Consider the following 26,189-nt stretch of genomic DNA (forward strand, 5'->3'; position numbering starts at 1 on the left):
ACATTTAACGTTCATGTATCCCACCTCCCCCTACCCTCCTGTACATAACATACAGTACAAACACATAGACAAACAAACAACAAAAAACTTGCATCTGGGTTGTCTTTCCCTTTACCTAAATATTATCCCAGACTTTCTTTTTCTTATAATATTCTTGAGATTCCTACATATTTCTTATTTAATTTCCACCATTATTAATCTAGTTTTTCTTTATTTATCAAGCTAATTTTGTACATGGCATTTAATATAAATGATGACAAGTACCATCTATGCATTATTTGCAGAAAAAATTCTTTTAGGTTTTGACATAGTTGAAATTTGCTGTATCTTTCCATGTCTTTTCCCACTGTTCTGTTTCTATGGCCTGTTACAGACTGCCAAAATAAAGCTGCTTCGGGTCTCTTTGGAGGTATGCTATTTAAATGATGCATGCATCCTAAGAGTCCGGAAGCTGCACCAAAAGCTGCACTCCAGTGCTTAGGAATGGAGTGTGGCTTTGGCGCGACCTCCGGACTCTTAGGACCCATGCATCATTTAAATAGCATACCTCCAAAGAGACCCAAAGCAGCTTTATTTTGGCAGTCTGTAACAGGCCTATATTTCTACCTATATCCTGGACCCATTTAATCATAACTTGTTTGACTGTTTCTTTTTTCAGTTCCCGTTCATTCATAATTTTATTTAAAAAATTGCTATATGGTGTTTCTCCTCTTTTTTTTTTTTAAAAAAATACTATTTCCATTTTTTGCTTCTCAAAACCTTCAAATTTTTTGTCCATATTAAATCTCTCCTTTATCTGTTTATACAAAAACCAATTATTTATTCTGCCTTCTTTCTCTAATTATTCTCTTGATTTCATTTCATAGTTACTGTTTTTCTAATGTTCCAAAATCTAAGCCATGGTTCCCTATTGCTTCTACACCTGTGAAAAAAAGCCTCCTATGAGGAAACTCATAATGATATTTTTCTATAAAAAGGTTTCCTTATTTTGGTCCACACTTTCAGTAATGCCTTTCTTACATAATGGTCTTCAAAATTTTTGTTCTCTTTTACTTTGTTGTACCACTTATAACCATGCCACCCATATCTTATGTTGTTCCTCTCAATGGCTAATGTTTTCTCATTAGTTAATTTAACCCATGTTGCACAACAGGCACAATAGTATATTTTAATATTAGGGAGCACATATCCCCCTCTTCCTTTGGTGCTGTTAAGGTGCTCCAATTAATTCTGGCCTTCTTCCCTTCCCATAAAAACTTAGCAAGCTCTTTTTTGTCAAATATCCAAATATTTCTTGTTAGTTATTAGGATATTCTTGAAGTGTAGAAGAATTTCTTCTTCCATCCATAGTGCCTGTGCTGGTCTCCGGCTTCAATTTGTTGAGGCTGCAGGACCGGGGACAACGTAGATATAGTTGAACTTCAAGTATAGTTTAGCCCTCAGCTAAATAACTGAATATAGCCTAGTCCATCCTGGTAGTGGGGCATCTTGTCCAATACAACAGGAGAGCACAAAGACAGGGAGTGCTACTGAAACTTCTTAATGCAGTTTTCTAGAGTAGCAATGATGACGACTATAGAAAAGTTTAAAACACCCACATACCAGATTTGTCACATTATACATATAAATATGTCAGACTTAATACCTGTTATTGTCTCACATTGCTCCGACTCTCTTAAAAGCAGGGTCAACTTTCTATCTTTGTTCTTAAGAAATTTTGCCAAGAAAAGTTTTGCAGTGTTACTGGGGGCAGGGTCTCTCAACTTCCATGTGGAAAGGGGGAGGAAGAGGAGGAGGAGTACTGCTTGTCAGCATAATTCTTAGAACTCTTTCTCTTGCATATAAAGAAAGTGCATTTCTTAGAGCTTGTTACATAATACTGAGCTTTGAAGAGGCGAGAAATGAAAAATACCTTTGGGATGCTCTGCTACGAAAATTGTAGGAGCATTGCACTGTGGGTGCTAAACACTCATATTCAGCCCACAACAGGGGCCACTTTGCACATTATGGGACAACCAGTGCATCACCATGGAAACTAACTGCATTTTGAGATCATGGTAACACACACATGCTCCTGCCTTTCTAGAAAAAGGAAAGGAAAAATCTACAAGTAATTAATAACAGAAATTTACAGGAAGAAAAATCCTCACTTGAAAGCCTGGTAAAGAATGGGATATAGGTAAGTAATGTGTCATTTGGGCACAATCCAGAGAAAAGTTACAGATCTTGCAAAAAACAGTAGAATTTATACACTCAAGACACAACTAGATTTTACAAATGACACATGGTGCTGTCATTGTAAATGTCACCCAATATCCATTTCTCCTTCCTTGTGTCCTGTAATATCTAATAGAACTCATCATGTAGTCTGATATCACTGAACTAAATTTCCTTGTCCCTTCTTTACATTCAGGATGGAGGAAAATCTTGCCAAGGCATTTCAGTATTCTAAATTGCTTCACTGGATTTCACTAGACAGGAACGAGCAGATTAGAGGGTGTTGTTTTCAGTGACATCCTATGTTACTCTTAGCAGCCAATCTCACCTATATTACACATATTTTCAGTAAGATTTAATAGCCTCAGGGCAGGGGAATGTCCAATTTACAATGTGTAAGCCACTCTGGGACCCTTTTTGACTGAAGAGCAGGGTAAACATACTCTAAATAAATAAATAAAATAAAATTTAACAGGAATGCATGTCAAAAGTACCTCCAAATCCTCAACAATTAATAATGGGTTAGATACACCTGTTAGTGATAAACCCCAGTGTTGACTATAGCAATATTTAAAGCAGGGCTTGGGCAACTTCCCAAGGTCCAGAAGTTACCCATAATACTCAGGTAATAAAACAGCCTATAGCAAAGAGGAAAATAAGAATATATTTTCACACTGGCTTTCAAAAGATATAAAAAGCTCAAATTGGTACATACATGTGAGTAGCGATGTGTCTTCCTAGTGGCAACCTGAATTACCAAAGAACTCATGTAATCATAACCCACAATTTCCACAATAGTGCTAAATGGGATCAAAATGCCAAGAGAGTTCCTTTGGTATGAGGAGTAGGAAGGTTCAAGGGATCCTTTGTTAGTAATGCAAATTGCAACCCTGGGCTTCCCAACCTGGAATGCACCATCAGAAAAAGATTCTGTTCAAATTAATAGCCTGTTGAACTGTTTGAAATTGCTTCAAAATTAATTGAAAGTTGTGTTTATTATTTATATCCTTAAAGTGGATTGTGCACTAGACTCAAGTGTACCAACCAAAAAAATACAGTGGGCCCTCAGTATCCCTGGGGGATCCGTTCTGGATCCCCACACAGATACCAAAATCTGCAGATGCTAAATCCCATTCTCCTCAGTGGTAGCTCCTCCTTCCTCCTCTTCATCTTCTCTGCCTCTTCCTCCTCCTCTGCTGCCCCCCCCCCTCATGCGGACTTGCCATCCGCAGATGTTCAAATCTGCAGATGGCACGTTCACAGATACAGAGGGTGGACTGTAATATATAAACCTCTGATTGGATAACCAATACACTTAGAGGAAGAACAGACTGCTGCAAAAGGGTGGATTGGGCACTCAACCCGGTGTCATGGCAACCACCCACTGTGGTTCCACTCCACCTGGCAGCTGGCCCAAATAGGAGCAGAAAAGATCCAGTCCTATTTGGGCTAGTAAAAACTGCCTATGGTGGCCCAGCCACAACCCTAGGGTGGCTTCAAGCTGCTCCAGTGGCGTGAGGCATGTAAACACTGCATCCCCAGTATGTCTTGAAGCCACTCAAGTATGGTCAGCCAAGGTGGCTTCCTGATGTCTTGGGGGTGTGCACCATCTAAACACCATGCCCCCAAGCTGTGCAAATGCTGGCTTTATCAGCCGGTCTGTTCCAGGCCACTGTGGGCATCAAAAGAGAATAAAAGAACTAAGTTATACCCACACAATTAGATTGCTTTTCTCATTATTGAGGGTGTAAGATAAAATGTTTTGAGCAGCACAGTACCAGATTTTGCTCTCCACAAAGTGGTCCACATTTAGGCTGCTGCTGCTAAGCAATTGCTGATAACCTGAATTCCTCCATATGGCAAGATACTCTTTTCTTTATGCACTTGTTATTTAATACTCTAGCAAATGCCAGTGTATAGATAAGGTTAAACAGATATGCTAGGACAGGGGATGTAAATCCTTGATGTATAATTCTAAGTGAGGTGCAAGATTGTGTCCAGATTGATTCAAGGTCTATGTAAGCTGTACAGCTGACGACAGCGTATTTATCTGTGCTGTTTATGCTAAAAGAACAAATCTTAAAATAAAAGCTGTAATATATTCTCCTGTTAATTTCCCAATAGATCAAAGCGTAACCATACTTAAGGGAAATAATGCTACTGATCTGAGTATTGGATAGAGCTGGGTTTTGTAACCTTGGGAGCTTAGGTGAACAACATGGCAACTCCTAAAAATCCAAACAGATTCATACAAATATGTATTAGACAAAGAGCTTTTGATCATCTACAAGATATGGGAGTGGAACTGCCATGTCCATGTCACCAGTCTGGACTGGAGAGCCCATACTTAGTTTTGCCTGAGAAAAAGAAAGTAATGGCTTCATTGTACACACATACAGGTATACCTCAGTTGGTGAAGTAAATATGTTCCTGGGTGTTAGCTGTTTAATGAAACATTTAATACCAGAGATAGATATAACAAGGAAAGAATGGAGATTGGTTTCTACACCACAAAAAAGAACAGCAGTTCAACAAGTTTCAGCAATTTTTAATTCAAAACTAACAATATGCACTTCTGAAATGAAATCACTAGGCCAGGTACGCTTTGCATAAGTAGATAGCGTAATTTTTAGCCTTTTTAGAAACTACTTGAAGACTTCTTTAAAAAAAGTATCCAGCTACGACCCTTTCTTTCACTAGCCTTTCCATTTGGGTAACCAAAATTATATATCTATGTTTAACATGCTTTGAGAAGCTGTGAGGCAGGCTTGGCTACTTTCCCATTTTTTCACTGTTTTGCTATTCATACACGGTCAGTAAAGGCTTCTGAAAGTAGCTGCTGTTTACCTTGTCTGATGCAGGCAGGTACACACAACCAGAGTAAAATCCATTATTTCAGAACCAAAGCTTTTATTGCTATGTTTACTGCAGGCACTGCAGGCTTCTTATGATGCAATTATATAATTTTAAGTCTAGTTGTGGTACCAAGTTTAGAAATAAATTTAAGTGAATCTTGATAAGTTTGTGTCAATAAATTATATTCCATGAAGCCTGAGTATTATTTACAAATGGAAATAGCTCTAATTTGTCCTTGGTTTTGCTATAAAATGTTCCTCTTTTAATTTCAGCAGAAAACTAGGTATCAGCATTTAGGGAAAGTGCCAGCTCTGTGGCTATAACAGCAGCCTGTCAAATCTGATTTCATATAATTTGTTTAAGTTTCTAAGCTATGCTAATAAAATGACTTCATAATTCTGAAAGGCCTTTGGCTGTTTTGCCACTCCACAGTAACCTTGGAAGAACAACCCAGTCACAACAGGAGCTGTCAGACAACCATTTTCAGTAGTGATTTTTTAAAAAAAACCACCATCTGACACTTCTGTGTGCAGATCTTCTGATCTAGAATGTCTAATGTCATCACCAAAAGGCCCACTTGCTAATGAAGAAGAACTTGTCAAACATGAGCTGAAGCAACTACAGTGTACCTCTAATTAGTTTGACTGATTGTATGCTTGGTTAGTAGTCTAAGGGGATTCATATTTCCTGAAGGGATGTAGAAGATCAAAACCTTACATTTCAACTTGTTTGCTGGAGCAATATTATAACTACCTATATTAAATATTTTATATATAGCTATATAGTTAATATATGACCAAATGTGGCATGTATGTTTTACAAATCCACTGGAGATTCCCACAGGAGAAGATGAAAAAATTAATCAGAATGTCCTTTTGTGGTTCTTAGATCTGAATTAAAAGCCCTCTTGGGTCAGTGTGGAAGTGTGTATGTGTCTCCTCCTCATGAGAGCCTTAGAAACTGTTCTGAGAATACTTATAAATTGTCCAGTTAATATGAAATTCAGCAAATAATTATGGTAAAATATTCTGGACTTTCTCATATCAGAACTGATGCTGCTAGATCCTTCATGTTGCAGTTCTATAGATACATATTAGGAAATATAACACCAGACAAAGTGGGATTTATCTCTCAGGAAATATGCATACAACTGTACTGCATGTCTATAATTTATGATATTATTATTATTATTATTATTATTATTATTATTATTATTATTATTTATAGCCTGCCCAGTCATGAAGAATCCGGGCGGGTTACAACAGTAAAAAAAAAACCACATAGCAATAACAGTAAAATGAAAAATAACATAACAATTCACAATAACAATAAATAGCAAGAAGAATGCAAACAAATAACAACAATAGCAATAAAAACTACATAACAATTCACATAGCAAATCAATACAACTTAAAATTAAACCCCAGAATACATGGCAAAATAACAATAACATGGCAAAATAACAATAACAAAATAACATAGCAAATCACAATAGCATCCATATATATTTTAATAACTGTAAAAGCTCAATTTCTCTGATAGATTCTCTACTACATTTAGCACACAGAAGAAATAGAAAACAGAGCATCTGCTTGTTTATCAGTATATTATAGCCAAGATCCTGCATCAGACATATAGCTACCATATCCTAATCCAACCCCTGAAACCCTCCTTAAAAGCCAGTCAGCCATCCTGAGAGGTGGAGTTCTGCAGCATTAATAAACAGAATGCTGTGGTATGATGTGATCAGCCCCATCCCACCAGCAGATGGTTTTATACAAAGTTGTGAATGGACCCTACACAGGTTCCAGCTTCTGCTCTTTGCACTGATGTTTGCTGATAGGAGGGGGCTGGTCACATCATGCTGCAGTGCCCCACTGTCCAGAATCACAGAACACCATTGCTAGGATGGCTGACAGAGATCTAAGGTGGGTTTTAGGTGCATTTAAAATTGTGGAAATGGCACGATGATCATAAATGTGAATGTGAAATAATTACAAAGTCATAAGCCTATTTTATGACATCATAACTGACAGGAGATAAGCCTAATTAAAATAAAGCAGTTGTGATGTGATGAAGTTGAGTTTATTATACATATTTATTGTAAGTTGAGTTTATTGTACACATTTATGGATTGGTTTGCATATGGATAGTTTCTATATTGGTCAGTGGTTTATGAACTGCTTCATGACATTTTTTCACAGAAGTGCCCTCATAAATATCTGCTATGAATAAAATAATCTCCCCTCCCAATTATTTTCAGATATAGTGCTTCTCTTTTCCCTCTGTGCAAACCAATTGAGTTTCAATTGACTTTATCTCAGTTCACTTAGACAGGGGAAAATATAAGAGCCACTACCCTAAAAATGGCTGGATCGAAAAGCCTAGCCCACCAGCAAGGGTCTAGTGAAGTAGGATAGCTGAAATGTCAGCTGGAATATCTGCTCCACACTTAGACAAGATTTTTTTAAGGAACTATCCAAAGTGATACCCCCTTCCCCCAAATAGATTTAGTCTTTTCAATAGCACTTTTAAAATCTAGGCTAAGTCACAGAGTGGATCCAGTGCCTGACTAATTTCAGAGTCATCAGCTCCACTCTACTGTGAGTGCCCTTGCAGCACCAGGGTCCCTATTGAGGAGGTGGACTTTCTACTCCAGCAGCTATTCTAGAAGATTCATCTTTTATTCCCATTCCCTATCCCATGACAGCAGCCTTAATATGCATACCTGCAAGCCTCTTGCTAATAGAGTAGCTAACTGATTTCAAGGTACATATGGGAACAGCTGTCAAAGTCCCCATACACATCTTACAAGCAGTTCCTTCTGCTCTTGACAGCATGAGAAGGGAGTATCCTGAAGGCTTGCACCAGGGCCTTGACAGTTGCCCCTTTGACACATGCCATCAGAGCAGTTCACAATGATGGTTGCAGTCTGTCACACAGTTATTCAAAGGTGAAACATCTGAAGTCCTGGACAACCACGATAAGATTGTGCAATGAGTCTGAAAGAAACACACCTTGTCCAAAGCAAACCAAAGTGGCCCCTTATTTGAACCATCAAACGAAACTGTTATTTTGTCTCTGTACATGTGTCTACTATATATGACTTCTAGGATTAGGAGCAGCATGCCCCTAAATACTAGCTTCTAGGAAACAGCAGTAGGAAGCAGTTATCACCTTCATCTCCTTCTTCTGGACTTTCCATATTTATGTAATTGGCCACTGTGAGAATGTTTCCTAAACTAGGAAGAGTTTAAGAAATTACTCTTTAAAATTCATTTAGGAATATTATTAACTCCCATTAATACTCCCCAGCATTTCAGATGAGAACTAGGACACATGTGGCCAAGCAATATCAGAGAGTGGTCAAGATGGCAAAGTTATAAATGAGGAAGGACAAACAAGCTAGGAAAAAGTGAAGAAGTTTGCTTTCACCTCGGTCAATTTTGCCCCCTCCTCTTTTCTTTTCTCCTCTCCTTTCTGATGAGTTAACAGCATACAAACTACTTTTGCACTTTGAACTCAGTTTTCAGCAACTGAAGTAAGCTCATGATAAAGGAGGAAAGTGGAAGGAAGAGAACGAAACTGGGATATTGTAAAAGCACCTGCAAAAGTCAGAACAAGAGACCTCTTCCACAAGATCCAAAAAATCAAAGGGAAATTTACACCAAGAGTAAGGATGATTTACAACTGATGGGGGAACACATTGCATGAACAAATTGAAATAATATGACAATGGAAACAATGCACAGAACAACTATATAAAAGAGATAAAAGAATAACAGAGAAATTTAAAGAAGAAACATATGAAGATGAAAGTCCAGTTTTAAAAGGTGGAGTAGACTTGCATTCAGTGCACTTGTGAGAAATAAATTACCATGAACAGATGGCATACCAATAGAGCTGCTTCAAGCTACAGAGACAGAATCTATTCTGGTTCTAACTAAAGTATGTCAACAAATTGAGTAAACAAAACAACAGGCCAAAAATTAGAAATGCTCAATATACATTCCCTTTCCCAAGAAAGAGGACACTAGGAACTGCAGTAACCAATTAAACTCAGGAGGAAAGATGCATGAGAACTGGAGGAAGGAAAATAGCAAAGACCTGGAACAATTATTGTAGAAAGGCAAGAAGAAAGTGCAAAAATGGTTTACAGCTGAACATCAAGAAAACAAAAATAATGACCATAGATGAATGGCATAACTTTAAATTAGATGATGAAGACTTTGAAACACTTCAAGACTTTCCATATCTTGATTCAAGACCTTTATCAGAATGGAGACAGCAGCTAAGAAATCAGAAGAATACTAGGACTTGGAAGGGAACCTTTGAAGGAATTAGGCAAGATCATGAAAAGTGTAAAGATGTATAATTTAATACTAAACACAGGATTGTCCAAGCCATTGTATTTTCCCTTCTTCTTTATGGCTGAAAAAACTAGACAATGACGAAAGCACACAGGAAGAAAATCAACTCATTTTAAATGTGGTGCTGGGAAAGAGTTCTGTTGATACTGTGGACTACTAAACAGGCAGACAAATGGAGCAAACAAGGCCTGAGCTTTCCCTAGAAGCCAAGATAACTAAACTGAGATTGTCATACTTGCCCACATCATGAGAAGACAGGACTGGATACAAACCATTGTGTTGCTGGCTCTTCTTTTATTACTTTTAAAGAAACACACCTTAGGACTGATAAGAGAATGGTCCTTAAAATGCATTCTAAAGGTTAAATGTAACTGGAAATCTCATTGCATCAACAATGTAATTTCAACCCGTTCATTATAACAAATTTTAAATGTAACTATAATACATTCTCATTACAAAAACAACAACTGAGGAGCTCATTACTTCCAAGTTTTGTGATTAGGCAAGATTTTGTCTCATCTAGAAGGCGGTTCTTATGTCAACACACAAGCAACCTGAAACCAATGCCAAATGACAACATTCCACATGATGGCAAATAATGTTTGTAAGGGGACAACTGCAACAGTCAGCATAGCCAGGAGGAGCATGTCATTACCAGCTTTAACCATTGTCAAGAAAATGCACTACTGATGTGAAGACATTCCATGACTGACTGATTCATTCACTACATTTTACTTAAATTTTATTCTCTGTTTTGTGGAGAGCTACAACATGACAGCATTAGATTCCTTGTGCAGAAATATAATGGCTGAATCACACAGGGATACATTTGTTATGCTGATGTTCTTTGGAGGATTACAGGTTGAATCCCAAATTGTAAGAGTACACTACAGACTGGGGATTATTAAAATACACTTAATGAGTAACAGAGGAGACATATTTTGCTGTTCCAGTGCTGGATTCTCAAAAATCCTGAGTCTGTCGCATTAACTGATAGGTATAAACCTTTCTTATTCATGACAGTGACATGCAAAGGCATTCCTTTTGACTAAAAGCAATGTTTTCTTGCTGAGAATCACTGACTAGCTTAGAACAGAAGAAGTATTTCATAGAAGAGCTATTTTTAATAAGATAGGACAGGGGTAGGCAACCTGCGGCCCGTGGGCCGGATGCGGCCCGGCAAGGCCTTGGGACCGGCCCCAGCCCGGTCCTGCTGCCGATTGCCGCCGGGGCCTTTGGGGGGCAATTGTCTATAGAAGCCTCAGAAACATGCATTTATACTAACATTTTTTTAAAAATCAGCAAATTTTTTCGCGTGTCCTCCATTTTTTAAAAAAAAGTATCTTCCATTTGAAAATTTTGTCCTACATTTGTCCTGGTTTATTTATATATTTAATTTTTTAAAAAATTATTTAATTATTTATTTTTTGGCTTCGGCCCCCCAGTTGTCTGAGGGACAGCAACCCAGCCCCCGGCTCAAAAAGGTTGCCTATCCCTGAGATAGGAGGTGGAAATTATATTCATGTTATTATAGCTCTTTTAACCACCAATCCTGACAATTCTGTAGCACTAAGGGAGGAAGTGTGTACCACATCCCGACAATGCAAAGGAAATACAAATCTTTCACATGATTTAGATTTTACAAGAAAAGTTTGACATAAAATGTACCTGAGAATGTTTTGAGACCCAGTGACGAAGGACATTCAGGACACGATTAGTGGCTGCTCGACGTATTATGAACTCCTTATCGCATGTTCTTTCGGAGTTATTAAATCCTACAAAGTTTAAAAGACAGATTATGTTGAAATAAATGCAGTGAGAGGAATGTGGGGTGGGAATCTAAGGAAATCACCAATAGAAAAGTCTTCACTGTATAACGTACTGGACAAAAGCATGTTTCCTTGAATTTTAACATTGAAAAAGATTTTGAAGATTTTGATATAGTATTTGTATTAAACGTGTAGGGTAGAGAAAATATTAAATTGCCTGTTTTTCTCCTCTTTGCTTTCCCCCATGTGCAAACACACAAAGGAGTCATTCCCACTTGGGGTATAATCCACATTCCGATCAGACTCCATTCCACTTTGAAAGCAATTCCCAAAAGGTCCTTCATTCTCACTATGAAAAGGAACTTTTTGTGGAATTGCTTTTTTTGCTGGGAATGCTTGTCATTCCCATTAGATGGAGCTTTAACAATATATTGATTTTTAGATTATTTCTATTGCAAAAAAAAGAAGAAGAAAGAATCGATTCTGATCTGGCGTTCCCACTATTGGGCATGCTTCAGAATCGATTCTTCTAAAAAAAAAAAAAAAACCACTTCTATAGTAGTGTCAGGAAACCCCGGGCTATTTATGTTTGTCCCACTTCTTTCCTCCTGGAATTGATCCAATGAAGAACGGAAGCGGTTTCAAATGGGAATGAGGGTTGTTTGCACCGAATCCTGCTTTGGAGCAAACTGCAGTGGGAATTACCCCAAAGTCTCCATTTGCTCACATGGTTTCCAAATAGAATGTAAACTTGTATGGAAAGAGGATTCTCTCAAGTCTCTTCAACGTGTTGGTCATATGAATGGCACATGGTTCATTTACTTGGAATCAGAGCCATATTTATGGCTACATCTGTGGGAACAGGTATGCTGTTGGCCCAGTTTCAGGACTGGAAATAGCTGGTATACTTCAGAATAGGCCAGTCCTTTTTCAACATTACCAAAGGTCTGACAGAGTTCATAATGCAATACTAGATGTATGTACCTATATGTTTGGCTGCTTTAATTTTTGCTTTGGTTGTGTCTTTTGAAGTTTCAGCTGGTGAAGATTCTTAAATGCACAAGCTATTTATAGACATCTCTTTCTGCTTTTTAACTGATGGAACATTCTTCAGTACACAATGCTGCTGTAAAAGAGACCTTAGGTCTGATTTGCTGTAAGCTTTGAAAGAAGTTTATAATAAATATTATAGAAGTGTGAAGAGCAATGTAAGGGAAGCAACCAACATAACAACATAAGAGTAAGAAAATGAGAAATAAAACTGCTTGAAGATTTATTCAGAAGTTGAAAAATATTTTTTTGGATTCCAACTTCCAGAATCCCCAGCTATCTAGGAATTCTGGGAGGGATAGTCCCCAAAAAGTAACTTTTCCATGCTCTGGATTTACAATACTATGAATATTAGAAGAAAAGATAATGCTACATAGTCTTCAAAATGAATGCAGCATTCATTGGCCTGAAACAACCTATTAAGAAAAGTATTATGTACTATGGTTTGCTAAGACACTTTTCATTATTTTACAATTTATTTATTATTTTATTTATTTATTTCCAGACTTTATATCCTTTTGCCTGAAATCACATATTTCTATAATCTATAGGGTGAAGCAGATGGTGCAAAAGGAGCAGTCAGAGACCGCTCTGATCCCAATCGCTTCAGGAGGATAGCAACTGGACTCTGTGGTCCCAAACAGCAACCGGCAAGAGTAGCTTTTTGCCACTCCTTTTTGGCCCAGCTTCAGACCACCTTAGACAGCCTCAGAGTGACTTCTGAGCAATTTGGGAGTGTGTGTTATTTGAACACATGCCCCCAAAGTACCCAGAGGACACTTTATTTGGCCCATGTGTTTTGGGCCTATGAGAAAAGTCCTGGTTACACACAAGAAGCTCACTATTTTTGTCAAAATAAATTACTATTGCTACCATTTGCCCGTAAACATGATCCATCTTTTAAGTATAGTAGAGACATTTCTCTAAGATGATCTTAATAATAATAATAAGATTTATTTGTATACTGCTTTTCTAAAATGAATTAATCAAAGCGGTTTACAACAGTTCGCAAACAATAACGTAATACAGCATATCTCAAAAACATCATAACATCATAGCATCAATGGCAATACATCTCAATACAAAGGCAACAATATAAATTCTCAGTGCATATCACAAAACAGCCAATATTACATAACAATAACAGCAATAACAATATCCAAACAGCAATTAGCCCTCCAACCCCCAGAGATTACCACAAAAACAAAAGACTCCAGATTGCCCAGATGGTATCAGGGCACAAGCCACAGTTCTTCCGGCCACGCTAGCAGCAGTGGCAGTGGGGACGCCCCAAATAGGCGCAGGCAAGTCCTCTGGCCTCTCTCCCCGATGGCGTGGGGGTGTGGAGGCGTCCTCCGTCGGGGCCAGCGAGCCGAGATTTTATAGAGGCCGCTGCCACCGGCCTCCTCCTGGTGGAGGGAACGCCCCAAACAGGCGCAGGCGAGTCCTCTGGCCTCTCTCCCCGATGGCGTGGGGGGTGTGGAGGCGTCCTCCATCGGGGCCGGCGAGCCGAGATTTTATAGAGGCCGCTGCCACCGGCCTCCTCCTAGAATCTTCTCTAAATTCATCTTTTTTGTTAACCTGATATAATTTAAATCATATCTTTATGTACTGCTGTATTACTGATGTTTCCCTGGATACCAGATGGCTAATAGCTTTGGAGGCTAGGTTTTGAATCCTGGATCAGGCATGTAAACCCACTGGATAACCTTGGGCTAATCACACTCTTCCAGCCTCAGAGAATGTCAATGGCAAACCCCCTTGAAGAAACTGCCAAGAAAACCCCATGATAGGTTACTTGAAGACATGCAACAACAAACAACAAAATGGCTATTTACCCTGAGACTGGGCCGGATCCACTGGATCCACAAGCAGTCTGACAGCCACCAATGCTACCCCCAGGGTTTTCACCTACATTGACTGAACTATACGACATGAAGCTGGAGGAACATGGGCCTTTTAGCCCATGCAGGCAACCCCTCTAAGGCTGAATCTGCACTGCAGAAAGAATCCAGTTTGACAACACTTTAATTGCCATGGAATTAAAGGAACTGTAGTTTTGTGAGATGTCTAATCTTCTCTGTCAGAGGACTCTGGTGCCACAACTAACTACACTTCCCAGGATTCTATAGCATTGAGCAATGACTGTTACAGCACTGTCAAATTGGATTATTTCTGCCACCAAACCTTCTCAAGAATTGGCAATTGCCTGGTTCACACATCAGCCTTTGAAACTGGCACATGGTCAGGGAAACTGCAGAAGCAGCCAGTGGTTTACGGAACAACAAAAGAGATCTTTTCCCCAGCTATTTTGGAATGAATTCCCTCTGTTGCTTATTTACTTTGCACCAGCATCTGGCTGATGACAGAAGGGGAAGGGGACTAAGATGCTGGCCTGATTGCCTCATTTTTGTTACTAAAAGAGAACTGAAATTTCACTGAGCTACTCAATCAATATTTTTCTCATTTTAAAAAAAATATTTTTTCTCTTGTCTAGAGATGTTTCTGAAAGTCTAAAATGCACAATGAAGAAAAATAAATAATGGTCAAAACAACAACAGAGTTTTCTGGTTTTAGTGGGAAAGAATATTACAAAAATAGTAAATTATTTTACAAAATTGCTAATTGTAATAGGTCTTATTTTTTTAATTATCACTATTTTCTCTGGCTTTCTAAAACAGGAAAGTATCCATTGACTGATGAAAATAAGTGCAGTAGTTTCCAAACATTGTGGTAGAGATCCTCCATTGTCAGAAGCAGCTACAGTGATGGAGCTCCACCACCTGATAATGCTCTCCAACCAAAAGGAAGCTGGAAAGACCCCTCAGGGTCATGCTGCAGCTGCTTCTCTTAATGTGCCCCACAACTGGGAGAGCACATAGAGCACCCTAATCAATAGTCACTCAGAAATGTGTTCGTTGAGATCACATTCAGTCATTAACAAATGTAATCATGAATCCCAAAAATTACCAGATTGTAAATCCAGTTTATGATCTTGTAACTGCTGAACAGAATGCTAGCCTTTATTTATACTCACAGCAAAAAAAGTTAAAATGTACTGTGAAACAACTCACTGAGCTAAACAGAAGTTGTGCAGCAGCAGTGTGCTGTGTCCATTAAAAAAAATAAGAATACAGAAGAGACATGGAAAAATCATATCAGAAAGAACTTATCTAATGTAATCTGCAGTGTTATTAGCAAGGAAATATTATGTCCGGCTGCTGATAAAAAAATAGCATAATGTTTAAAACAGGGGTAGGCAACCTTTTTGAGCCGGGGGCCGGGTTGCTGTCCCTCATACAACTGGGGGGGGGGGGGGCGAAGCCAAAAAATAAATAATTAAATAATTTAAAAAGAAAATTAAATAAATAAACAAACCGGGACAAATGGAGAACAAAAATTTCAAAAGGAGGACACTTTTTTTAAAAATGGAGGACACGCTAAAAAAAATTGCTGATTTTTAAATAAATGTTAATATAAATGCATGTTTTGGAGGTTTCTATAGACAATTGCCCCTCTTGCCTGCCGCTTGCCCCCCCTTGCCCGCCTCCTCCTGATAGGCCAAAGGCCCCATGCCCTCATGTGAGAGGCCAAAGGCTCTGGCGGCAATCGGCGGCAGGACCGGGCTGGGGCTGGTCCCAAGGCCTTGCCGGGCTGCATCCGGCCCGTGGGCCACAGGTTGCCTACCCCTGGTTTAAAAGATGCAGTTGCCTTCTCAGGAATGGTAAACAGATGTTTCTGAATGATAAAAATAGATTATTTAGAAAGATAGAGCAGGTGGACTGTAGTGTTATGGAATCAGGCAGATCAAGAGATACTATGGAACAAAAAAGAGTTGGTCATGAATTTTAGGGTTCAGTGGGGCTTACTGCCATGTAAGTGTGAATGGCATTATAACACTGCAGTCCAAAACAAATGTCATTAGTAAGTAAAAGTGGGCTGTAGTCTTTAAGTGCTGTGATTAAAAAGTGTGAAGTGCCCTGAAAAAAATCCAAATACCAAAATCATATTTACTCACAAATAAAGACATCTAGAATGAATTTCTCCTGGTTCATTTAGTAATTATTAAAATAGTCTGTGAGTTAAAATATTGAAAAAGTTTTAAAACCACAAAAAGTACTTAATAAACATCTTACAAAATAATAATAAACTAATAATGTTTTAAACAATGAAAACACTATGAAAGCTTATTCTACAAACACAGCCTGCATATGGAGAAAACATTTCTGCCCATTTTTCATTTTTTATGTCTTAAATACAATATAGTATCACAAACCATTACATGGTTTGCAGCCTACAATGGAACTAAGCTAAAATACATCCATTTCGACTATGACACTTGCTTTTTGGCGTGGGAAATTAGTTTCAGGAAAGGGTAATTTTCAACCCAGAAGAATTGTAGGAGGAAAAGGGATGATTAACTTTTTCTCCACCCACTTCTTTTGTACAGCAAATTCCTCAGAGTGTCTCTAGTTTCATGTTTATCCTTACAAACATATCTGAAACTTGAAGCAGAGAAGTGGATTGGTGATTGTCATCTCTGTGCTGAAAAGTAACTGATGACAGCCACTATTCTTCTCTTGTTTTATCTATATGGCAGCATGAGTATAACCACTCCACCTTGTTCTGGAAACTTTTCTGATACTATAAATTTTTTGTGAGATGGAAAAATTTCCATCTCACAAATCTGGCTGATAGAAGACTGATGAAGGATGGAAGGGAAACTACCCCTGGGAGTATCAGTCTACATAATAGTAGTAACAGAACAGATAAAACAAGAGAAGAAACACAGTCTTCCCCAGCTATCTGACTTGACCATTACTTCCTCCATTAGTTTTCTTGATTTTTTTAATGTAAAATAGTGTTGCACCATCCTCTACGTCTTCCAAATTTCAATTGTTTTAATATCTCGTATTTTCCCACAAATTTATAAAGAAACGTGGTTATTAACATGTTATGGTGTGTGTGTGTGTGAATTAAATTCTCAATATCTGATATCAAATGACAGTTTTTCTCTGTATAGATATAATCATGTGGAAAAAGCCTACCATGTGGTAGTTACAAGTGAGAAGCATCAGGAAAAAAAGAGGTGGTCACTGCATCACAAATTTGTATAACCAGGGATTCAGAGGCAGACTTCTAATATCCAAAGCCTTTTGTCTAGATGACAAATCTGCCAGTTTGGATTTCTCTTGAATCTGATTTTTTAAAAAAGTGTTACTGCATTTATGAAGAAATATATGTACAATTTTTTGAAATTTCTTATAAAAATATTGGAAAGTGGTAGTTTTTGTTCACTCAGGGCCTGAGAATGTAAACTCTGCGTTTCATTTGCCATGATTCCTCCTCCCTCCCAGTTTCCATATGAATCATATGACCCACTTGACAACTTGTTCCATCTTTGTTTTAAAACAATGTTATCACAAATTGGTTTTATTTTTCTTAATATTGTTTATAATATGGGGAATTTTTTTATAGAAATAACATGTTTATTGTTGCTAATTTAAAAAATTAAAATGTATATAATTAATCAGACTAAGACTACCTCCATGAGCCTTCTTTTGCATCTAATTGCTTTCCCGTTTTTTGTTGCTCTCAATGTAGCACTTACACAATTAGTTCTTGTTATTGTAGGAACTGTTTCTGCTATTTCAAAGGAATCTGTTCTATCCACATTTTATGTTCTCAGACGTCTATATACTTGTCTCACCAACTTCAATGTTTTTTCCCTCCCATATTTCCCCTGGCCTTGACCCAGAATTCATTTGCTGTGAAGTGAGCATACACATTGGTGTTTCATACAGCTGTGTGCACCTCTTTAAATCTATCTATCTGTCAATCAAACAGTGATACCTTTATTGGCCAACCAAAATGCACAATATACATGTTGCAAGCTTTCGAAACTTCACTGGCTTCTTCATCAGCCAAGGTGTTACAAACCCAGCAGGAGGGGGAAAAATTGAAGGCGTTGGTCATGGGCCTGCATTTTGCTATTTCTTTTCTTAGTTAAGATGGTATGGAGGGATGTATCTTGCAGGCTGGCACCTCCTCCTTCTGGCCATGTGGCAACTGGAAGATTTTCAAAGTCCAGTAAATTTACCATTCATTTGCATCACAACAAAAACACTTCCTTTGCAATCCAACATGTCTCCATTCTTGTGAGGCGACAGGCCCCTTAGTTAGGCAGAGGACACTGGATTTCTCAATCAGCCTCCATACTTTTGCAACAGGAAAACTTTAGGTGGTGTTGAGGTAAAATATGCCAATTCAATCCAACTTTAAGCAGAAAAAAAAATGTTTTACTTTTGTTGGAGGTCAAAACTTCAAATAGGAAGTTCCCAGTCCACTGGCTAACTCCTTAGGATTCCCCTGTTGTGGCTATAATGCAGTATTTTAAAATCCAGAAAACAGTAAGGGCTGTTCGACAGTGGAAAGCACTCCCTTGCAGTGTAGTGGAGTCTCCTTCCTTGGAGGTCTTTAAGCAGAGGCTGGATGGCCATCTGTTGGGGATGCTTTGATTGAGAGTTCCTGCATGGCAGGGGGTTGGGCTGGATGGCCCTTGTGGTCTCTTTCAAGTCTATGATTCTATGATCCTATAATCCAGGGTTGGCCATTTAGCAAATCCAATAAAAAGTCCACCGAACAGTGATGCCTTTATTGGCCAACCAAAATGCACAATATACATGTTGGAAGCTTTCGAAGCTTCACTGGCTTCTTCATCAGGCAAGGTGTTACAAACTATCTATCTATCTCTCTATTCCAGAATTTCAAAATTTCTATTCTTTTCCAGAATTTCAATTTACGTTATCTGCTCTTCCTTTCACACCTTGGGAGGAAATAGACAGTCAAAAAGAGCTGGCATCCCAGTGGACTGGGGTGTGTGGCATTCAGATAGCAGCATGCCCCAGTCCACCAAGAAGCTGCATGGCCAACTGCATATGCAGCGGATCCACAGTGTTCCAGCGGCGCACCATTTACACATGTTGAGCTGAAAAAATGCCACTGCCACGGCCAAGGCACCCTTTCCCCAGCACAAAAAGGAGCGGCTTTCTGCCGCTCCTTTTTGCACCAGGAAAAGGCCATGTTGGGGGCATTGTGTGCAGTTGCCTAGGCCCCAACCCAGCGAGCAAAGAGCCAGCCAAAAGCCGCTCCTTGGTGCAGTCTGTTTCACCCCTAAGAGTCATATTGCTGATACATTTTGCATTTTTCCATCTCTTCTGACTATTCCATCTCTCAGTGTTTATATCCTGAAGTGTGGCTCAACACAGCACAGAAAATCAGGTGGCTTGGGTCTTAACTAGAGGCTTGATCCCCTCAAGTCACCTACAAAATAGAATGAAGTGTGCTTAGGAAGAAATTAGGCCACTCTGTGTGAAATATGACAACAGCATTTATTCAGTACAATTAAGGCTTATGGATACAAAATATAAACAAAAAGAACAAGCAAGGGACCTTTGCAGCAGCCTTCCTAGTTACTGGGTGTCCCACTCACTGATAGATGGATACATGGCTAAAGATGCTTGCACATTTCTTGCTATGCAACAAGAACCCAAGGTGGTCTGTCAACTTGTAGCTTTTTAGTAAGTTTACCTAACTCTTCTAGAAATTGCTATCAAAAGGAGAGAAATGGGTAAAGTGCCTGATTCACAGTTACACTCTCCTGAATGGGGTGAAAGAAACAGAAACTAATTTGTTTCCCAGCAAGAGCATGTGAACTATCTTATCTCTGGAATAAAGTCAGTAGGGTGAAGCATTCAATGTGGTCTTAACTGTGTTCACAGCTGTGCTCTGACAACCTAATCTATGTTCTGATAAATGCAGGAATAAGCTTCTCTTATTTCCCCAATAGCTTGTGACATGGCATCAGAAAATAATTCCTGGAATTCTCCCTGTTACAAAAGCTTCCATTATAAATTGACATTATACCTCTGAAGCTGCCATTTCATTTTCAGGCAGGAAACAGTAAATTGTCTAACCACAATATATGAGGAACAAGACTCAAACCTCCATCGATCTATAATCAATTATGTCTAGCTTCCAGAATTCCAGTTGTTTTTTTAAAGATAGATTGCCCACATTCATAACCTGGAGATGCAAACTGAAGGGGCGAAGTAGCTCTACTCTCCTCCTCTGTTGCTCCTTTCATGCGGAGAACAACAGTCTGGAAAGCAAAGCTTGCACTATTGAGAGCCACAACATTTGAAAAGTCATGGTATTTTGATGGTGTGGAGACACTCCACATGTAGAAGGCACTTTCCTCTTTCTTTCCATATAAAGAGAATAATGGAGGAAGGACTAGCCTTTTCCCTCCACTCATGCTTTCAGATAAATGCTATCTTGGCCACCTGAAACTTATTATTATTATTATTATTATTATTATTATTATTATTAACCTTTATTTATGAAGCGCTGTAAATTTACACAGCGCTGTACATGCAATCTTTTTAGTTAGATGGTTCCCTGCCCTCAGGCTTACAATCTAAAAAGACATGACACAGAAGGAGAAGGGAGTGGTGGCGGGAAATGGTAAGAGGTCCAGCAGTTCCTCTCTACCTCCGAGGCCTGGACCAAGGCAGATGGACTGGAGGGAGGGCTTGGCTTCAAAATGGAAGGTTAATCTTCATCCAGGGGAAATACATACTCTCAAGTAGGATAATACATATACAATACATAGCAATACAGGAAATGGTTCGATAAACAGGCAACAAAAGAACATCAGATAGTAAGCAACAATTATGCAATGCCTGGGAAGGCTTCTCTGAACAGGATGGTTTTCAACTCCGTTTTGAAGCTAGTTAAAGAAGTGATGGTTCTTGCTTGTGGGGGAAGAAGGTTCCAGGAGTGAGGGGCAGCAAGTGAAAAGGGGCGAATCCGGGATGGGGCAGAGGAAATCCCACTTACAACAACCCACTTACAACAACCAGCGTGTTCAGGAGAGTGAAAGGAGGGAGGGATCAGCAGAGCAATAAGTGTCACTGCTGGCATCAAAGCTCCTACAAGGAAAAATCATTATGGAACATGTTCATCTTTTAAGAGTCACCCTTCTAATCAGAGTCTTATTGTCCTTACTAAAAGAGAAAAAAATAGACAAAGGGAAGGGGAAAGTGTTGGCTGATTAATAGTGTTGATACCATCTAGAAATGGCATGAAAATTACTGTAATGAACCATGCTCAATGCTTAAAAAGTCTATCTGGAAGCTTCCCAAGGAAGAGCCTTCATGCATGAAAAAGGTGTTCATATGATTATCCACGCAACTGGGCTGTGGACATAGTATAACCAGATACAACTTCATTTGACTCTGAACTGTTTTGGCATTACAGTGAGCCCACGCCATACAAGGGCTTCACTTCTGCAGCTTTCAGCATATGCTGAAGCTGTGGGACAATCTAATGAATGGCACATGCACCCATGGCACCCGCACCACACCACGTACATGCACCCCACTGTTTTCAATGGGGCGTGAGAATACACTATTTTCCCCTTACTCTGGGGGGGGGGGGGTCCGGAACTGATCCTCCACATAAGGGAAGGGAGCACTGTACTTTTTTTATATACGCAGAGGAAGAAGGTACAAACATATACATAAAGGAAGAATGTATGGGCAATTTTTTTAAAATCTTGGTGTTGGTTAGGAGAAAATACTGTAAAATGTTCCAGTTTTGCTGAAGATCCTCAATCATTTCCAAGTTAATCTGATGCCTTCTTTGCATCATCTGCCCATCTTTAGTATAAATTAGGATTTAAGTGCCTATTTAAATCTATTCATCTGTATATATTGGGGTGAAGGAAGTGTGGCCCATGGGTTGCATCACAGCCCCAGACTGTTTGTGAGGCACCCAGGATACCCCAGAAGCCCCCCCCCCACTGTTTACACTTATTCCTGAAAATCCTGTCAGAATTTCTAGTTAATGTCCAGTTTGCTTCTTGATTAGAAAAAGGACTGTCCTGCATGTAAAGCACCCCAAGGAGGCAAACAAAAAAATTCCCCAAAAGTTTTTAAATACAGGTGGAAGCACAGTGGGTGAAGGCGGCCCGCCTAAATGTCCCTGCAAAGCAATTTGGCCTCACAAACCTTAGCAGTTACCAAACTCAATATAAAGGATGCCTTGCACTAAGTCAGATCACTGGATCATCTAACCTAGAGTTACCTACTGTTATTGAAAATGCTATTTGAAGGTCTCTGGCACAGCTTGCTCCCATTACCTGGTGTCTGGGTGTCAACTAGATATGATGGCATTCGATCCTGGGATTTCTGAATGTAAGCCCTGTGATCTTCAACTGAGCTACAATCCTTCCCTAGTGATGGCTGGTGACTTTTATGTCAGCTAAAAACCAGATTCGTTTTGACTGGAAAGAGCTGGATTTGGTGAGTAGTTCTCAGCACCTTGGACAGCACCTTTAAAATCTGATTCATTGCCCCACTGACATAGGAAACATCAGTTACTATCACCTCTAACCTCTCCAGAGGTATGCATTATCAAGAGAGCATATTTCTCTTTCTGTGATTATTACAATTTTAAGTGCAAGGTTATTGCTTAATAAAAGCTGCACAGTCTGATTTGCCTCAGTCTGAAGGAGAACATTTGCTCACAGAGTTGACATAATTGCTAAGCAACAGTTATCTAGATTCAAAACAGCTCTTGCTTCTTGAACAAAAATAGAAAGCTATTCAAATTTACCACAGTTTGTGCATCTTACAAGGGAAAAAACATAATGTTCATTGGTATAATATTCCAGGAGAGTTTGAAATAAATTAACTATCTATTTATTACTGACACCTCAGACAGTCAATAAAATACAGTATTTGGAGTAAACATGTAGATTTCAGATGGAAAGGTATTAGGGGAGAAAGACTCTGGCCAAGACAGCTGACCACTAGTAGCATAATTTGAGTGCTGCTCATAGCTTTGCTTCATTATCTTTAAGCCTATAAAGATATGGAAGGATTCCACAAGGGCAGAAACACAGTCTCCCAAATAAACCCCCAGCTCAGGACTCTGGTAAAGATCCACACTCTGGAAACTACAAATTCCCCATTGTAGAACTGAGGATTCACAAGGATTCATTAAGGTTAGCTAGACATAACTAGCCTCTCCAAACAAAGATTTACAAAATTATTGAAGGACCTTGGAAGGCCCATGCTGAACAGGGATGGGGAAATCATAGAATAACAGAGTTGGAAGAGACCTCAAAGGCCATCCATGCACCCTGTGCCATTCAGGAGCTCATAATCAAAGCACCCCTGACAGATGGCCATTGTAAAGACCTCCAAAGAAGGAGACTCCACCACACACCGAGGGTACCACAGTTCAAAAAGGATGTTGAGAAGCTGGAACATGTCCAGAGAAGGGCGACCAAAATGGTGAAGGGTCTGGAAACCATGCCTTATGCTGAGAGATTAAGGGAACTGGGTATGTTTAGCCTGGAGAAGAAACAATTAAGTGGTGATATGATAGCCCTATACAGCATACCAGTGTTTTATGTGGGCGTACCATATGGCTTTCAGCATACGCTGAAAGCCGCGCCAGAATAGCCCCTCATGTGCCCGTAAGAAATAATGGGGTACATGGCCATGGTGCATGGTGGTGCACTGCCGTGCGCCATGGACACAAGCCCCATTACTTCCAATGGGGCTCCAGCACACGCAGAATTTCCCTTATGCGGAGGGATCCGGAATGGATCCCTGCGTAAGGGGAGGGCACACTGTATAAGTGTTTGAAGGGGTGTCATATTGAGGATGGAGCAAGCTTGTTTTCTGCTGCTCCAGAGAATAGGACCTAGAACAATGAATGCAAGTTACAGGAAAATAGATTCCACCTCAATATTAGTTAGAACTCCCTGGCAGTAAGAGCTGTTTGTCAGTGGAACACACTCCCTCAGAAAGTGGTGGAGTCTCTTTGGAGATCTTTAAACAGAGGTTGAATGGCCATCTGTCAGGGATGCTTTGATTGTGAGTTCCTGCATAGCAGGTGGTTGGACTGAATGGCCCTTGTGGTCTCTTCCAACTCCATCACTCTATGATTATATTAATGGACATTTTATGGCAGGGTTTGGAAAATGCACAGGATAGAATAATGATGCTAAATATACAAGGAAACACAAATTAAATCAACAGCCATGCCAGAAGTCCTGAATGATTTGAAACAGACAGTCTTAAAAGCTTTGGTGTATCTTATAAAAAGCTCTGATGAAGAATTTGATATAATGATAGAAGCAATATATAGGCAAAACTCTATTTATGCACAAGGAAAAAACTTCCAAAAGATGTGATAATTCTTCACATATAAAAACATCAGAGATAAAATAGTGAGATCACACTTTAAGAAAAGGCTTAAAATGAAATAATTATGTTTAAAGAAATTCTCAAAAGAATGCTGAAAAAACACAGATAGTATAAATTCTTGGTGGAGGTGCTCAGGGGAAAGGAAAGATATAATCTTTTGCTGGATAGTCACAGAGGGTCTATTATCCACCACTCATGCAGGTAAAAATATACAACAAATTCTTTGAAAAGAGTGAGAGATTTGTTCAAAATGTTGAAGGAAGAGACCCTTGAAGGAGATATTTAAACAGCTGAGAACAATAAAATAAGATTTTTAATAAAACAACTAAAATTGTTATTTTAAAATTCCTGGAATCTAAATCAACTGAGTTCAAAATGTATGTTGCTTAGAAATATGGGCCTAGAGTTTGTGTCTGCAAACAAGAATAAAAGAAGTGGAGTTGTCTTTTATATAAATCAAACATTACAACCTAAATTGATTTTTGAAGATGTGTGTAATTGTGTGTAATTGTGGAAATCAACTGGAATGCCAATGCACTTAATGGTTATTTATGGCCCCAATAATGAGAAATCAATGTTCCATTAAAATTTGATAAGAAAGGTATCTGAACCAGACCTAAAAATCTGATTTGCATGGACAATTGGAATGGGGTTGTTGATCTTTATAAAGATAAATGTTCCAGTAAAGGTATTAAGGAAGATCAAGAGAGACTACCTAGAAATTTTTAAAAATACCCTATATATTCGACTATGAGTCAACTTCATATATAAGGCGGGGACTGGTTTGGGGGCCAAAATTATGGATTTTGATATGACTTGTGTATAAGTTGAGGGTAAAACCTAGGGGAATATAACAAAGGCTTTAAAGGATGAAAGAAAGGAAAATGATGCCAACAACTGTTTGTGCTCACACTAAAGGTTCACCAATTGGATGGTTCCTTTTTTATAAGAGGTAAAGTGCACTATGTACATTGGACCTTGTTTTTTGGGGTCGATTTTTGACTTAAATTTCTAGACTTATACATGAGTATATACAGTATATGGAGTACTTTGGACTAATAGACGGAGATATTTTCGGCAGAGACTATATCCCCCCCCCCCCCCCGAGTATCATGAATCCTTTTCTAGAATAGACATGTTCTTGATTTTTCTGAATATGGCTAATGCATTGTTAAGGTTGCTGTGTTACCCCAAATGGCCAAATTAAGAGAGGTTCTAAAGAATAAGCCAATTAAAGATATATTTTTTTGAAAGATTTGAAACCATTGTGGATTTTTTTAAGCAATAAGAAGTCTAATGATATAATAATCTGCAACTATGGTTAATTGTAATTTTAGTAGGATTATTTATCTGTATCTGTAGTAGTTGAATAATAATTTGTTTCTCTTGTTTATTTTTTTATTCATTACAGCCTGGATTTTGGGGGGGGGGGGGGTCAGAGCCTCACTATACATTAACTGTATCTCTATTTTTTCTTTTCTTCTTCTCTTTTTCTTCCTTCTGTTTCTATATCATTGATTGTATATTATTTTGATTGTACATTAAGACTGCACATACTAAAAACTAATAACAATAATTTTCAAAAGACAATAGAACTAAAATCAAAATCAAAGGGGAATGCAGTCTTAATTGTGGAAATCAAG

At 38.8% G+C, this 26,189-nt stretch overlaps 1 protein-coding gene across 3 annotated transcripts in view; it reads right to left on the bottom strand.

Moving 5' to 3' along the window:
- RASGRF2 (Ras protein specific guanine nucleotide releasing factor 2) overlaps nucleotides 1-26,189 on the bottom strand; it is a 156,149-nt gene that overhangs the window by 35,592 nt on the left and 94,368 nt on the right. For all 3 annotated transcript variants that reach the window (XM_089493837.1, XM_089493835.1, XM_089493827.1), the window contains exon 18: nucleotides 11,112-11,218. In XM_089493837.1, coding sequence (XP_089349963.1) covers nucleotides 11,112-11,218 — 107 coding nt within the window. The remainder of the gene's footprint in view (nucleotides 1-11,111; nucleotides 11,219-26,189) is intronic.

The sequence above is a fragment of the Sceloporus occidentalis genome, unplaced genomic scaffold, assembly GCF_023333645.1.
Source record: "Sceloporus occidentalis isolate IW3139 unplaced genomic scaffold, rSceOcc1.0.p SCAF_1, whole genome shotgun sequence".
Classification (NCBI taxonomy): domain Eukaryota; kingdom Metazoa; phylum Chordata; class Lepidosauria; order Squamata; family Phrynosomatidae; genus Sceloporus; species Sceloporus occidentalis.